The 14,087-nt window shown below is 39.4% G+C and overlaps 1 protein-coding gene across 5 annotated transcripts in view; it reads right to left on the minus strand.

The window, feature by feature from the left end:
• Nucleotides 1-3,818: 3,818 nt before the first annotated feature.
• ALCAM (activated leukocyte cell adhesion molecule) overlaps nucleotides 3,819-14,087 on the minus strand; it is a 113,118-nt gene continuing 102,849 nt past the window's right edge. For 2 of the 5 annotated variants that reach the window (XM_058419411.1, XM_040056161.2), the window contains exons 15-16: nucleotides 7,763-7,876; nucleotides 3,819-6,141 (exon numbers count right to left, since the gene is read on the minus strand). In XM_058419411.1, coding sequence (XP_058275394.1) covers nucleotides 7,789-7,876 — 88 coding nt within the window. In that variant the 3' untranslated portion in view covers nucleotides 3,819-6,141; nucleotides 7,763-7,788. Of the gene's footprint in view, nucleotides 6,142-7,762; nucleotides 7,877-12,575; nucleotides 12,772-14,087 lie in introns of those variants that run through there. The other 3 variants (XM_040056163.2, XM_058419410.1, XM_040056162.2) reach the window with 3 other exon arrangements.

Raw genomic sequence — 14,087 nt, forward strand, 5'->3', positions numbered from 1 at the left:
GTGAGAGGAGTTGGTCCAGAAATACAACTTTCTCAAGAGCTTTTGACTATGGATGACTTTTGTTGCCAAGCTTGTACTTCTTATCCCTGCCTTGAATATGTGTAAAAGTTTCAGTGAAAAAACTCTGCTTTTCTACTGTTGTTTCTGATGGTTCGGATTAGGGAAATCTGGGATGCAGTGCTGTGCAGGAGAGAAACAGCAAACCTGGACTTCACTGCACAGTGGATTATTTCAAGTACAGTGAGTGGGGGTAGAAAGACACTGGAGTAGACACTGCACTTGACAAGAGACAGAAGCCTCAGTATTCCACACACTGCTAATCTTGCTAGCTTTAATTTTATCAGAAAGTCTGTCTGAGCTGATTTCCACATCCTGCTTCTTTCTGTTTAGTAAGTGCACAACTTTGGGCAGTTGTGTTTGTTGTGTGTATTTACTTCCCTAAATTCATGGAAATGAGCGTTATCTTTCTATATTTGGAGTAATAAAGTCAGAGAAAGCTTTTATATCAATGTGAACAAAATCTAATTTGTGAAAATATTTTGTCTATATGAGGGTTTTATTTCAGTCTTTAATTAATTTCATTTCCTGAATTTAGATTCAATTATATGTTCTTTCTTTTAAATGTATTCTGTTGCCCATACTAGAACGGCTCTTCTTGTGGCTGATGCAGATAGTAATGAAAACTCTTGTTTTCATTAAACAAGAGTGTGTGTAGACATTATTGAACACTTACAACACAACCTGAATTTGTAGTTGCTTTCTGGCCCTGCAGAAAACAAACTGACATCAGAGATGTGCCCATTCAGTCACTTAACTGATCTGGTGAGAATCCCAAGGGGCAGGGGGGAGAATGGATAAAGATGATGTGAGTTTGATCTGAGGGAAGCATTGTTCTGGATTTGCAGTTGCTCTCTTTTAATATAAGCTTTATTATATAACTTATTATATAATTATTTGTCTATTACGATATTCTATATCATTCTATAATTATTATATTCTTATATTGTCGAATATATCTGAGTGAAATTGAACATAGGTCTGTGTTGAAAGAGGGACTTCTTTTTACTAGATAAACCTAGTGGCTGGAAGTCACTATATTTAAATATGATATAGTTTGTTACTTTTTAGAGTAACAAATTAAATCATATTTAAATATAGTGACTTTCCTCTGCTCTCTCAAGTCTAGGGCTGGGTCTCATGCTATAAATCCTTGCATCACACCTATGGGAAAAAAGATCATACTCTTAAACCTAAGACTTGTGCTGGCATTCCAGAACCTAATGATATTTATTTAACATTATTGCTAAAGCTGTGAGTGACAGGAAAAGGGCTAGATGAGAAAAAAAGGCACAAGGGTGTGCGTGGATATATGTTAGGGTATTACAGTTGGTCCTTTGCAGCGTGGGTTAGATTTTTGTGCAATTTTCCCAAAACCGGGCAACTCCAGGGGACTCCAGAGCTATGGATGATATGAAGGCACAGAAGCCCAAGCACAGGAAGCTTGGTTATGTTTTTACCTTTTTTCCTGTTTCACAGTCTATTTCATGTCTATAGTTGTGTTAAATTGCTGGTATTTACTGGGTGTCCTGCAAATGAAGAACGGATGGTGAGGGCAGCGGAGAATCAATCTGTGCTGAACAAGAGATGTGGAAATGAGCACAGGAACAGACTCTGGCAGAGGCCTTGGCTGAAACACCAGGTGAGGCATGAGAAGAGGCAGAACATCTTCGGGGAAACAGGGAGGGTGAGTGATGACAGAGCTACATTACTGTTTTCTCACTAAGAAACAAAATTTCCCGATAATTTGTCAGACTCTACCTTTTCGAGCTGAAATTCATTACTACATCAAAGTGAATGCCTTGCTACTAACAGAGTAAATGTCTCTATTTAGAATGTAAATGAGAAAACTGTATGAATTACAAGACATTTTAACGCTTGTGAGTGGCTGGGTGGATGGAGTTAGTCTTATTTTAGAAATTGGCTTTGACATAATTTGATAATAAGTAATAGGCTTAGTTTCTGATTCTCTAATAACTTGAAATGCAGCAAATCTTTACTGAGCGTGCGAGCTGCATTATACATGAAGTGTACACAGGCAAGGGCTGTATGTGGGGGGTTGTTTGCAGCCTGCCTCCCTCTCTTCCTCCAATGCCCCCCGTCCCTGGCAGACCCCCAGGAGAGAGGGTTGAAGTGAGCCTCGCTCCGCACTGAATTATGCCAGCTTGAGGATGTTATCCTTTTCCAGAAGTGCTTGGGAGCCCTTCAGGGGTTAGAAGTACATGGCTGGAAGTTATGTACCTCCTGTGTTCCTATGGCTCCTTCTGCCTGGAGGAGAAACCTGCCTGAAAATGCTGTATCGGGCAATTCTTGGAAGCAGACACCAGAATGCAGATGAATTCTTGTCAAAAGGAAACCCAGAAAACATTTGCACAGATGTGGCTGACACAGGAGGTCATGATCTCATTTCATATGTCACTGCTTAATCTTAACTGAGATAATTACAGACATATGGCTGTCTAAATATGAAGTCAACAGGAAGGTATCCAGCTACATGTGGTACTACAAGTAAATCAGATTTCACTGCAACAGCCAGCAGCTGAGGCTATTAGGTGAATATTGGATGTTCCCTGATAAAATTTATAATTAAAAAAAAAACCAAAAAACCAACAAATTTAGATTTACTCATTCTTTGTATGTCTTTGCGGGCTGGTACCAATATGGATAAAACTCATATTAGTATTTCATAACATTCAAATAATGACCTATATAGAATTTAGAGTTACTTATTTGTGTGTTTTTCCCAAAACATGACAGGATGAAAGCTCTGTTTCCAGGAAAAGGTGTAACATATTGCCTAAACCATTTCAGTTGATGCTGGCAAATCCTGGCAAACAGCCAGACAATGAGGTGTGGCCGGTTTGTTTCCTGGCTCAGCACTGTCCCTTCTCTCGGGCTCTGACCAGCTGCTGGCCCCAGCAGCACAGCAGCTGGAGATGCAGTAAAGCCCTCAAGCAGAGGCTGCTCTGTAGTACTCAGAACCAGAACAAATGTCCCTGATGCTTTTCCTTTGATAGTGTTGACCCCAAGTACTCTTTTTTTCCCCTTCCTTCCAGAAGACCTCACCTTATGACCACACCGTTATCACGTTTCTGTGGCCCATATCCACTGCAGCACAGCTACAGCTTCGATATTATTGCTTCAGAGGACTCCTAGGGTTGCTTGGGAAGCACACGGGTGTTTTTGCAGGATACTGCCATTGCTGCATGCAGGGAAGCCCACTGCTTTGTTCCAAGCTCAGTGGCAGTTTCCTGCACAGCCATGAACAAACACCACTAATTACATTATTTCCTGACTGTAAAGCAAGAGGATGGGCTCTCCTCTACTGCCTCCTGTCATGCTTTTAAACCATTTGTGAGCAGAGATTTTTCTTCCTGTGTGTAGTAAACTGAGGTTAAACTCTTGTGGTGTCCCCAGTCAGATTTGAACTCTCCCCCCCTCACCCCCCCCCCCCCCCCCCCCCCCCAAATTCACTGCTAGGGTAATTATTTGTCCAGCTCACAGGCAGAGACCTGCATGACAAACTTTGTGTGCCAGCTTGTGCTTTTCTCTGAGCAAGTGCTTGTGGTCCCCAGGTGCTGTGGGCCAGGAGAAGCTCCACAAACCCACACCCATCACCCCATGACTTTTCCTGCCAGCCAGGCTCTACGGGGGTGTATTTGCAGGACCACAGGCAGCGGCAGCAGCAGCTCGAGCTCTGGGTAAGCGACTTCCCTCGGGCTCACACGTGTTCTTGTAAACTGAGATTTCACACAAGCCAGTGAAGACATACTTCAGTTTTATTGTTGTTTAGGCATGGATAGAAACATTAATTCTTTTGCACTCTTGGTTCTTGAAACTTGCCTATAGTGAACCTGGAGCAGTGAAAAACTCAGCTCCTCGGACTGACGATTTAAAGTGCATAGGAGATCAAGCAGAATCCCAAAAGGCGAGGAGTTGTTTATATTCCTTTTTCTGTAGCTGTGAAAGTTGAAGGACTTTTTTTTTTCTTCTCGTTTGCCCTATATTCCCCTGACAATGGTATGAAAATTTTCAGCCCTTCCCTATGCTTTCCCTTTGGAGTTTTCTCTATCTTTGGAAGATTCCTCTCCGTATTTAAGAATTATTTGTAGTGTTATAAACAAAGAGAGGCGATAGATGCACACTTCTTGACAGGACTCTGGCACAACTTTTCCCATTCAGAGTCAAGCCCACTGAATTTGTTTTTCCTTTTAAAAAACATGTATCGCTTGGCAGTGTTCTTGCACCAAAAGAAAAAGATATATTTATATATAAAGTAACTTTTTTGTGTGTTCACGTTTTATTTTGGAAAAACAGGTGTTTAAAAATTTTAGAATTTTTTTAACAAAATTCTAAAAAGAAAAAAAAATCACAATATTTACAGAGATAACAGAATGGCTTAGCCATGCAAAACAAATTACTTTGGTCTGTCCCCCATTTTACTTTGGTTTAAATATTGACCAAGGTTATATTTTTTTTTTCTTTTTGCCAAATAAAACAGTAACAAATTAAAATTTAGAGGCATATAACAGGATTTCCCTCTAATATTTTATACAGCATAGAGTTTATAGGACATCTTATGTATTTAATCCATGCCAATGCACTACAGGAAGCTTTTATTAAGACATCAGTCACTACTGCCCAGACATTTAACATTTTACAAATTTACAAGTAACAGTGTTTTCTGCCCCCTAAATAATGCAAAAGTGGCAAAATACATTTCCTAACGTCCATCTTTTACTTTTATTTATTTATTTATTTTTGCCTACCAGTCTATAAAAACTTACTTTTTCCCTGGATATTTGTAAATGGAAACCTGATGTTCTGCTTACTTCTACAGTTCCTCTCCATCAAAGCTGCCAGGTACCTTCTTCCAGAAACTAACTTTCTAGATAAGACAAAACTTATCTCCCTTAAGTACAGCTTTCTATTGGCCATTCACCCTAAAACTTTTTCTTATCAAGTACCATTCTAAAAATTCCCTCAAGCAAAAAACATGTTTATAAAGTTACAAACTTGAATGTAACTAAAGATACATAGACATTTCATTGTTACAATTATATGTACTGTTTGATAAATTAGGTACCAGTTAAAAACACTAAAATTATCTCAAGGTGCATTCAATATCTGTAGCATAGTTAACAAAAACACACAAAAAATATATATATATATTCTATTTTTGTGGGAAAAAAATGCAGCTTTGATATGAGCACTTTTTAAAAAAGTTTCCAATTCTGACTGGTATCTCTCTGAAAAGAAGAAAAGGTACAGTACTTTAAGGCAGCGAATAACATAAAGGAATCAAAATTTATCCAGAATTCCAGTTCCTTATCCTAATGCTAACATGAAAGATGACTGATAACCATCAATAAAATGCGTGTCTTGCTTTAGAAGAAAATGATTTTTTAGCCACCAGCTGTATGTAGGCTTGGATTTTTTCCTAGTGTTCCTTACTCAATACCCAGACTTCATCAGGGAAACTTTATTCCCTTTCTAGCTTGTTTAGCTTTACATGTTTTTTTTAAATGTTCACTTTCATTAACAATTTTGTTCATTCTTGTTCACAGCTGTCACCCTTCTGCTTTACCATGATTTCAAAGAATGAAAAAGGAGTTTGACATATTCCTTTAAGACAATCTTATACTCTAGGTACTTGCTACAAAGCAGAGGCTTCACCGATAACAGCCAGAATCAGACATATACCTGTTCAAAGGGTGTAATAAAAACAATTGAAATAAAACCATTACACTATACATCAGATTAACAGCAACTCCCAGAACAAAGCCTTACAGTGTATAAAAATAGCTACGTAAAAAATTTACATAAAGGCAAACAAAAAGAAATCTTCAGTGCAGACATTTACAAAAAAATATTTCAAACAGAACACAACATGGTGACCTATTATCATGGCTGTTGCCAAAATTAGTTTGTGGGGTTTTTTTAGCTTGAGATAATTGTGTCTAAAATCCTTTGAAAACCTGGTAGTATGATCGGCTTAATACTTGAACCATGAATAGCTGTCACTTCTTTGTATATGTTTAAATACAATCCACGTTCATGCTTCAATTGGTCTATATGTATTCTCTGAAAATATGAAAGATAAAGCCAGTTAAATATTTCAAAATACGCTAACCATCATAACTACTCAGTACCTAAGCTTTAAATGAACAGCTACATGAACAGTACTTCTTTCTGCAGCTCAATAATGTAAACGCTTTCTTTCACGACAAGAATCGCTGTTGCAATATTGTTCCTGGTAAATCCAGTTAAGTTTATCTGGTAAGTAATGGATTTAAGTTCATTTAATTTATCTACTGTCTACTATCAGATCTACTGATCAGAAGGAATACAGAGTAAAAGATTGCACTGAGGGCACACAATGTGTTTATGCTGCAATTTTTTCAAAATCCGAATTGACTTGTTTTCCACCTTTAAATCCTTCCTATGATGTAATTTCGGTATTCCCAATTCCCCTTTCCAAACTAGTAAAACAGTGATATTGCTGGGAAAACACCTACAATAATGCTGCATCTCTTTATATGCTATGTAATTACTCTATATCGTTTATATATATAAATTCTAAACATTTATTGCAAAACTTGTGGTTTGTATTTGAAAATTTCAGACAATACTGACATACTGAAATTATTGACAGTTGCATTCATTTAAATAAGGAGCCTTGTTGTATAAATATGAACTATCATAATTCCATGTAATTCCATATGCTTTAAACCCCTGCTACCTCAAGAAGGTATCCAGTGCTGTTTACTTAAGATCACTGAAAATCAGGGCTGTCCACAGCTTTCCTGTGGAGGTGCTTACAGCACAAGTACCCCTGAACATGTAATGCTCTCAATTTTAAGAACACATGATGACTAACTCAACAAACCTCTCTATGGTTAGCTGGTTTCCAGACTCTTGTGTTATCACGGTGTTAATTTTAAATGGCCTAAACTGGCCAGAAGAATGTTCTCACCCTCTCCTTTGGGTACGAGGAGAGGTGCAGCAGTGGTATATACGTGTGAGCACAGAGTGGTGCTCTGCAGTGCTCCTGCAATTCCCAACAGAACTTTGGCATCTGCCAGATCATTTGTAAACAGTTTGCTTCATACAGATCCCAGCAGAGGAAACTTTCAAACCTGTTACTAATGTAAAACACAGTGGCTCCTTCCAGGATAAAACTGATCACAGGACAGGTGTGTAAAATCTAGACTAAGAGAACTGTTTAGTTCTAAGGGAAGGAAGTTTTATGACCTTTGCATTAATGATGAAAAAGGTGACCAAGCACTTGGAAACTGTTGCTTTCAGGAAGGGAAGAAGTTCTCATAAACATTTTAAATCAGAACTTGAAACCTTCTGAAGTCTGCCTAAACATAATCTTCATATAAACACATATAGATACACATGCACATGTACTGTAGCGGTACATTATACAAATTTGTATTTTCATTTCCTCAAGCACATGCATTAACATAAAGCCAAGTAATAAGTTCCATCTGAATGTCAGGCTTCTTCTTCTATTTGTAGGTGCAGCTCTGAATTCTTAACTGGCCAAGAGCTTCAGTCTGTCTGTCCTAAAACTACACCACAGAATGACCCCAGTGCCTCGCTTCTGGAAGGTGAGCACCAGAGCAAGCTAGAGCTTTGATCACCAGAGAAAAATGGTAGACAAAGAGATTTTAATGCTGTAACACGAAACACTTACCTGGAATGATGACTGACACATTTCTCTTAAGTCTCAGATTTATGATTGTTTTCCTCTAGTTTTTTGTTTTCTTCTATATTTCCAAGATCTTTGTCTACATGTTTTGATGCTGTCCTATAATGTAAAGGAAGGTCATTTTCGCATGTCTTCAGCATTTTGTTCCATACTCATATCAATGACACTGCCTCCTCCCCTCACAGTGAACAGAAAATTTTGACAGTTCTGTTCTGAGCAGAGCAACAGGTTTGCAAATGTCTGTACATAGGGCAGTGACACCAGATCCCCCAGTGCTGTGAGTATCACAGGAAGTACTGCAGCAGGGCTCTGCGTGTTTGATCTACCTCTTGAGGAATTCAGAATTATTCTGAGCTTGCAGACATTCAGTAAGGTTAAACCAGTTGTGGAGATCCGTGTTTCTTGACAAAGTGACTGTGCAGCTTGTTTCAATAAACACAAGTCTGCTTTAAGGTGTACTAAAATGTTACAAGTGTGGCTAAGATATCTTGATTAACACAGCAATCTTTTGTGTACTTGTAGAAAACGGAAGTTCTTTAAATGTGGAGAAATTCAAGAAAAATTCTGGCAACACTGAAAAAAAAAAAAATCTCACTCTGGCTTGTAGGTTTGTGTTAGCTATGACTGACAAGGTTTGGGTAAATGTTTGGGGCAGGGGGTGGGGGGAGGAAAGAGGTATGCCTCATTTAAAATAGCAGGTTTTCCTTAATGCAAGTGATGGTGATGAATTAATGAGTTAAGTGCTTAGTTTAGTTTAGCACAATAAAACCACCATGCCATTCATTTAATCTGTGAGAAGCCTCACTGTCTGCCAAGGTGAAAGATTCCTGCAGTGCTGTGATAACATTTTGAAGGCCCCAATTTTTAAAACGTAAACGGGCAAACGTGTCTGAGTGGGACAAAGGAAAGCCCTCGTGTCAAAGCAGATTCTCGTAGCCGCATTTTCTCTACAGATAATTTGTTCCCCCCACAGAAAGGTACGGTCTGCTGCGACGGAGCGATGCATGCGCCCACCCTTGCTCCGGGGTGCTGACCCGCAGAGTGGGGTGAGGACGCGGGTTAGGGAGTGGGACGCGTCCGCTGACACCACGCAGCAACACACCGCCCGGACCGGCTGTGGCTGCTGGGTGTTCCTGTGCGCATCCTCCATCTGAGCAGAGGCCGGCAGCGTGGCTGCACGCCATCTGTGCCCTGGGCCAGCTACCCAGGCAGGAAAAGTTTAGTGCTTGTCTCTGAAGAGCTCCTGAGGGAGTGCAAATGCACCTGACCCTCCCCACCCGTGCTGAAATGCTGCTCTGCGGCTTGAGGTGGAGCGCCAGGGGAGCATGGGATTCTGGATCCACTAATCCCACAGGCTACGCTGAAAGGGACCACTCTAAAATCGTTTCGGTTTTAGAGGAGGTAATTTCCTGAGGGGTCATAAGTTTTAATGTTTTAAAGCTGCATTTACTTTTTGCTATTGGGTTAGAGGGCCTCTTATATTTGTATGACTGACAGGAAGGTGTCATGCTGAAAACCCAATTACTGCAAAGATCTGAGCTCCTTTTTATTACCGGGAAATTTAATTTTAAAAGTGCTGAGATAGTATTACAAAGTAACTTGTTCTACAGTGGCAAATGTCTATTGTGCGGTAACAATCTATCTTTTTCTGGTATTCAGAACCTGAAACACGTGACATGAACAAAAGGAAAGGATGTGAGATGCAGTGAAGAAGAAAAGTCTATGCTTTGGTAGAGACTGACCTTCTGTGAGCTTAATAACCTTTCACAAATCTCTTTAATCCTAGCAAAAAAGAAGCAACCCCTTGGAAAAAAAAAAAATCAAAAAACACCTTGAAAATTAAAAAAAGTTTATAATTTAAATTTAAAACATGTTTGGTTTCAGTTGAGCACATAATTTGGCTTGTCATGTGCTAATGAGATTTTTCCATAAATAAGTTTCACAAAATTAAGAGACAATAGGGGAAGAGATGAAAAGCTGAAAGGATCTGGACTAAGGCAATTACCTGAGCTGAAGTGAGAAAGCAGTATCATGCACATCTGTCCTCATATAACTAACTGCTAATGTCTGCTCTTGGAGATAATGTTTGCTCTTGGATAGACTACTGGCATGGCTCACTGGAATTTTTTTTTTTTTTTTTTGCCTCTTATCATCAATTTTACAGTGCCCAAATCGGACTGAATCTCCTATCACCTGACACTTAACAGCAGAGGGAACTGTCTGGTCTTTGATGAGGTTAAAAGTATTCGATGACTAACGTCAGGAGCTTCTGCAATGCAATCAGGTTTTGATTTTTAAAAGTAATCTATTTTAGATTTCCATTTTATCTATTTTCTATTTAATCTAATTTAGTAATCTACATTCAAACTAAATGTCACCTTTATTTTCTTAAACCACACTGGGCAAAAACGGACACTTAAAGAGCAACACTAACTTTGAAAGGGGCAGAAGCGCCAGAACTCTTTTGGAGGATGCTACAAACCACTTGCTTGAAATGAGAGCAGCAGCAGTTTTTCATGACTGACAATCAGATGGATTTTGATTCTCAGTGCTTGAGAATGAAATGCAGCCGTTTATTTATGATGGTTTGGTGATCCTGCTGACCTGTTTTTTTTTGTTCCCCAAATACCATTATCCAGGCAGACTCACCACCTCAGCACAAACAACGCTGCTTCCTTTTTTAGTGCTATCTAAATAGTGTCATTAAGAGAGCCAGGAGTTATTTTGCAGGGAGATGTTCCCCACAGACTGTGCTCCACCAGCAGCAGAGGAACAGCCACACCACCAATCCCCAGGGATCGACAGACGTGGGCTGGGTTTGCAACAGAAACGTCTCAAAACGTGGGTTCCATCCTTACTGAGGTGACTTCAGGCACAAGACAAATGGTCCTTCTCCAGCTAAACATTCAGCAAGAGTTGCTCCTTCCATTTTTTGTGCATTAACTCCTGTCAGCTTGCTCCATTTGCAACTCAAGATCGACTTCCTCATAATATCTGAATAGCTGGGCAATGGAGTCTGAATGGACAGAAATGTTCCCAAGGATTTACCCAAAAGGGAAGACAGCCCACTTTGCCCAGACCTGGAGTAAGTACACTTTTCATGGTGGTGTTCTGAAGAGTGACAAGTTGGTTGTATAAATATGAGTTTACTCACTCAACTCTTTTTTTTTTTTTCTTTTTCTTCTTTAAATTAATTTGTAAATCATGGATCAGTCTGTACTCTCACTAAAATTATGACTCATATTTAATATTTATCTATGCTTGCTCTTCAGGAAAATAATTATCCTCAGGGAATCCTAATCAAAATCTCTCTGTAAGTAGTACCAAAGTGAGTTTCTAGCATTCTTTGGAGTGTGTGCAGTGTGGCACCACTATTTTCATGGATCTTCTTCAGGTACTGTTCACAGCACGGTTTGTAATATGAAGATCATTTTCCATGATAATTGTTTTGCCTGCTGTACTGTAAATACAGACTACATATAGTCAAAATTTCTGTACACCTTTAATTTTTGTTTTCTTTTAGTCTCACAAGTCTAGGCCTTGCCCTCAACAGTATTTAAGGAGGAAACTGTGTATTTGCTATTTGTCCTTGTTACCCAACCTTGTGATAATGACAAGTAAGACGATACACATATGTGTAGTTCTTGCTTGCAGAAGCAAGAAGTGCCATGAATTTCATTAAAGCTACACTCAACTGCACTCTTGCAGATGATTTTCTAGGAGCTAATGGTTCTTATACATCCCAATCTGGACTAGCTGCAGCCTTTTTATTTACTCCATTCTTGCCTTCAACCTCCTCCAGTTATCTTCAAATGTCCACCAGTAGGAAAAACCACAGAGATATTAGACAAATGTTCCAGTCAGCAAGAAATGGGTGACCATTTTTAATTTACGTCACTTTTAAATTAGGTTTGTGTCATGAGCTGACACTTTCAGAGATGTCTGGTAACTGTCTTTTCTCTGAAAGGGAAATGAGTGAAAACCCATACAAATGTTGAGTCTTGCTGAAAACATAGTGAGTTTCTTACATATTTGGCCTACCACATCTGACTTATATGCTTTTTTGCTTTAAGAATCCGAAAAGCAGAATTGCTATGCCCCAAGTGTTCAGTTTCAGAGATGCCCAGTAACCTCTATCATTACTGTGACCTAAGAAACATTTCATGAGTTTGATGTGCTTTGAGCGTGAACAACTTTAAGACTGCTGCTGTGATTCAGCTGGCCCAGCTGAAGTTTCCTTGAGCCACTTTAACCTTTAACCTTGATCTAGCCTTATGTGACTTGAGATCTGAGCACCTCCAAACTCCAGGGACAAAAATGGGGCCCAGATCCAGCTACATGAAAACTTCCGTGACTAGAGAGCAGGGGACAGGGTGCTGAGTGCCCTATTTCCTTTCTGAATCTTTAATTTCTGCTGTACCCTCAGCTGTTTCTGGCAAGATGAGAATTTCTTATATGAAGCATTTACCTAAGATGGGTGTCCTGCAATCTCTCAACTGAGGCCTGACACAAAAATTTTAGAAAGATTCTGAAGTGCTGAGTTCTGTTCTGTTCAGTGCAGATTGGTTTACAACATCCTTTTTGGAAAAAGGAGAAATCTGCAGAGAACAGGTGTTTGGCCTTCTGCTCAGATGAAGGAGAAACAAGGCATGCTGGGGTGAGTAGCCTCAACTCTTTATTCAACAGGAGGCTGGTTGCAGGATGTGGCATACAGATGAGTCTCTGATTTATGGGATAATATTCACACTGAAAATAATATGTGGCAATAATCAGCTTTTCCGTCAAGTGGAGCTGAGGCAGTGAGTAACTGTACAAGTGATTTATTGTGAATATATTCCAAGGCTACAAGTATAATTCCTATTTAGTGTGGATGACAAGACAATAGGAGATTATACAAACCACAACACCAATAACAAAAAAAGTAATGTTTTTCTTGCCTCGGCAGACTTGGAAAGTTCTGTGCTGCTGCCTTCTCAGACTTTCCTTTGGCGTCACTTTGGGGATAGAGATTAGGTGAGTTACTGGTCAAGGGTGGGTTCAAAAAATAACTACTATCTGCTGGCTTGGATGGAGATGGGGGGGTTGTTTCCAGAGGTGTAAGTTGCTTTTTGCAAGGTCTACTTTGATTTCTAGGCTATGATTCATAATGAAAACTTTGTCAGAATAGGTACTGACATTCTGCTTGCTCCTGCAAATATGGCTTGCAGAAAGCAGGCAGGATAACAACAGATCAATTTAAAAAATATAGCGAGACCAGGAGATTGTCAATGATGATATATCAATTAAGGGGGTTAGAAGCCAGCAACCATGCGTCAGACACAGACACTATTATTTAACTATAGAGACATTTTTGTTTCCAGTGAACCTGTCTTAATCAATTCTAGCTCTAACTTTTCCTTTAAGCTCTAGGAAGAGAAACTGAGCATGAGGAAAAGAAGAGGTGTCCATTTAGATTATGCTATAGCCTATCTTGAAAGCAGAAAAAATTGTTGTAATTCATAAATTCATCTCATGCTATATTCTACAAGCCCTGTCAGCTCTCCCCACACTACTCAATGGTGCAATAAGAGATATTTTACCTTCTCTGCTGTTGTATACCCAAACCACCTCATCCAGTATACCAGTTTCCTGACTCCACATTCACACATTAGAAAAGGAATGACAGAGTTATCCTAGACATTATTGCAACAGTAGCAAAGTGTGGGAGGAGAAGCACTATGTTGCTACTTTTAATTTTTTTTACCCAAAAAAGCATAAGCTTTGGAAAACAAAACAAAACAAAACAAAAACCCCTCTAGAGTATCTGAGTGTGGCTCTGTGCATGGGTAATTTATAACAATCCTATATTTGAAAAACTTCAAAAACCTAATCAGTTACAGTTGAGCCAAAGTCTTTATGTATTATCCAAAAAAAAGAGCATTTCTCAGCAGATGGAGAATTCCTTGTGCTCTCACATCAGCGAAAACAATTTTGTTCATAGCAAAATCCCACTGGTATATTTTAGATTTCCTTTGATTCAATTTTAAACCCAATTGAACTTTCAGACTGCTTTCACACCTGTACTGATTGGAGCACGTTATGCACAGCCACTTCACCTCCCCTGCTCAGAAGCAGCTGTAAGAAGTGGCAGAAAGTCTGCTTCTGGGTACCCTCAGCTCTCCCTGAGGACAAAAGTGTGGGGTAAGACCAAATGGGGCACACAGTAATAGCCAGCTTCAAAAGGATGGAGCAACATGGTCACTTCTTGACACCTTCCCATTTATTTTTTGAAGTGAGCCTCTGTGACAAGGAAGAAACTTGAAAGCAGGCA

The sequence above is a fragment of the Hirundo rustica genome, chromosome 2 (genome assembly GCF_015227805.2).
Source record: "Hirundo rustica isolate bHirRus1 chromosome 2, bHirRus1.pri.v3, whole genome shotgun sequence".
In the NCBI taxonomy this organism is placed as follows: domain Eukaryota; kingdom Metazoa; phylum Chordata; class Aves; order Passeriformes; family Hirundinidae; genus Hirundo; species Hirundo rustica.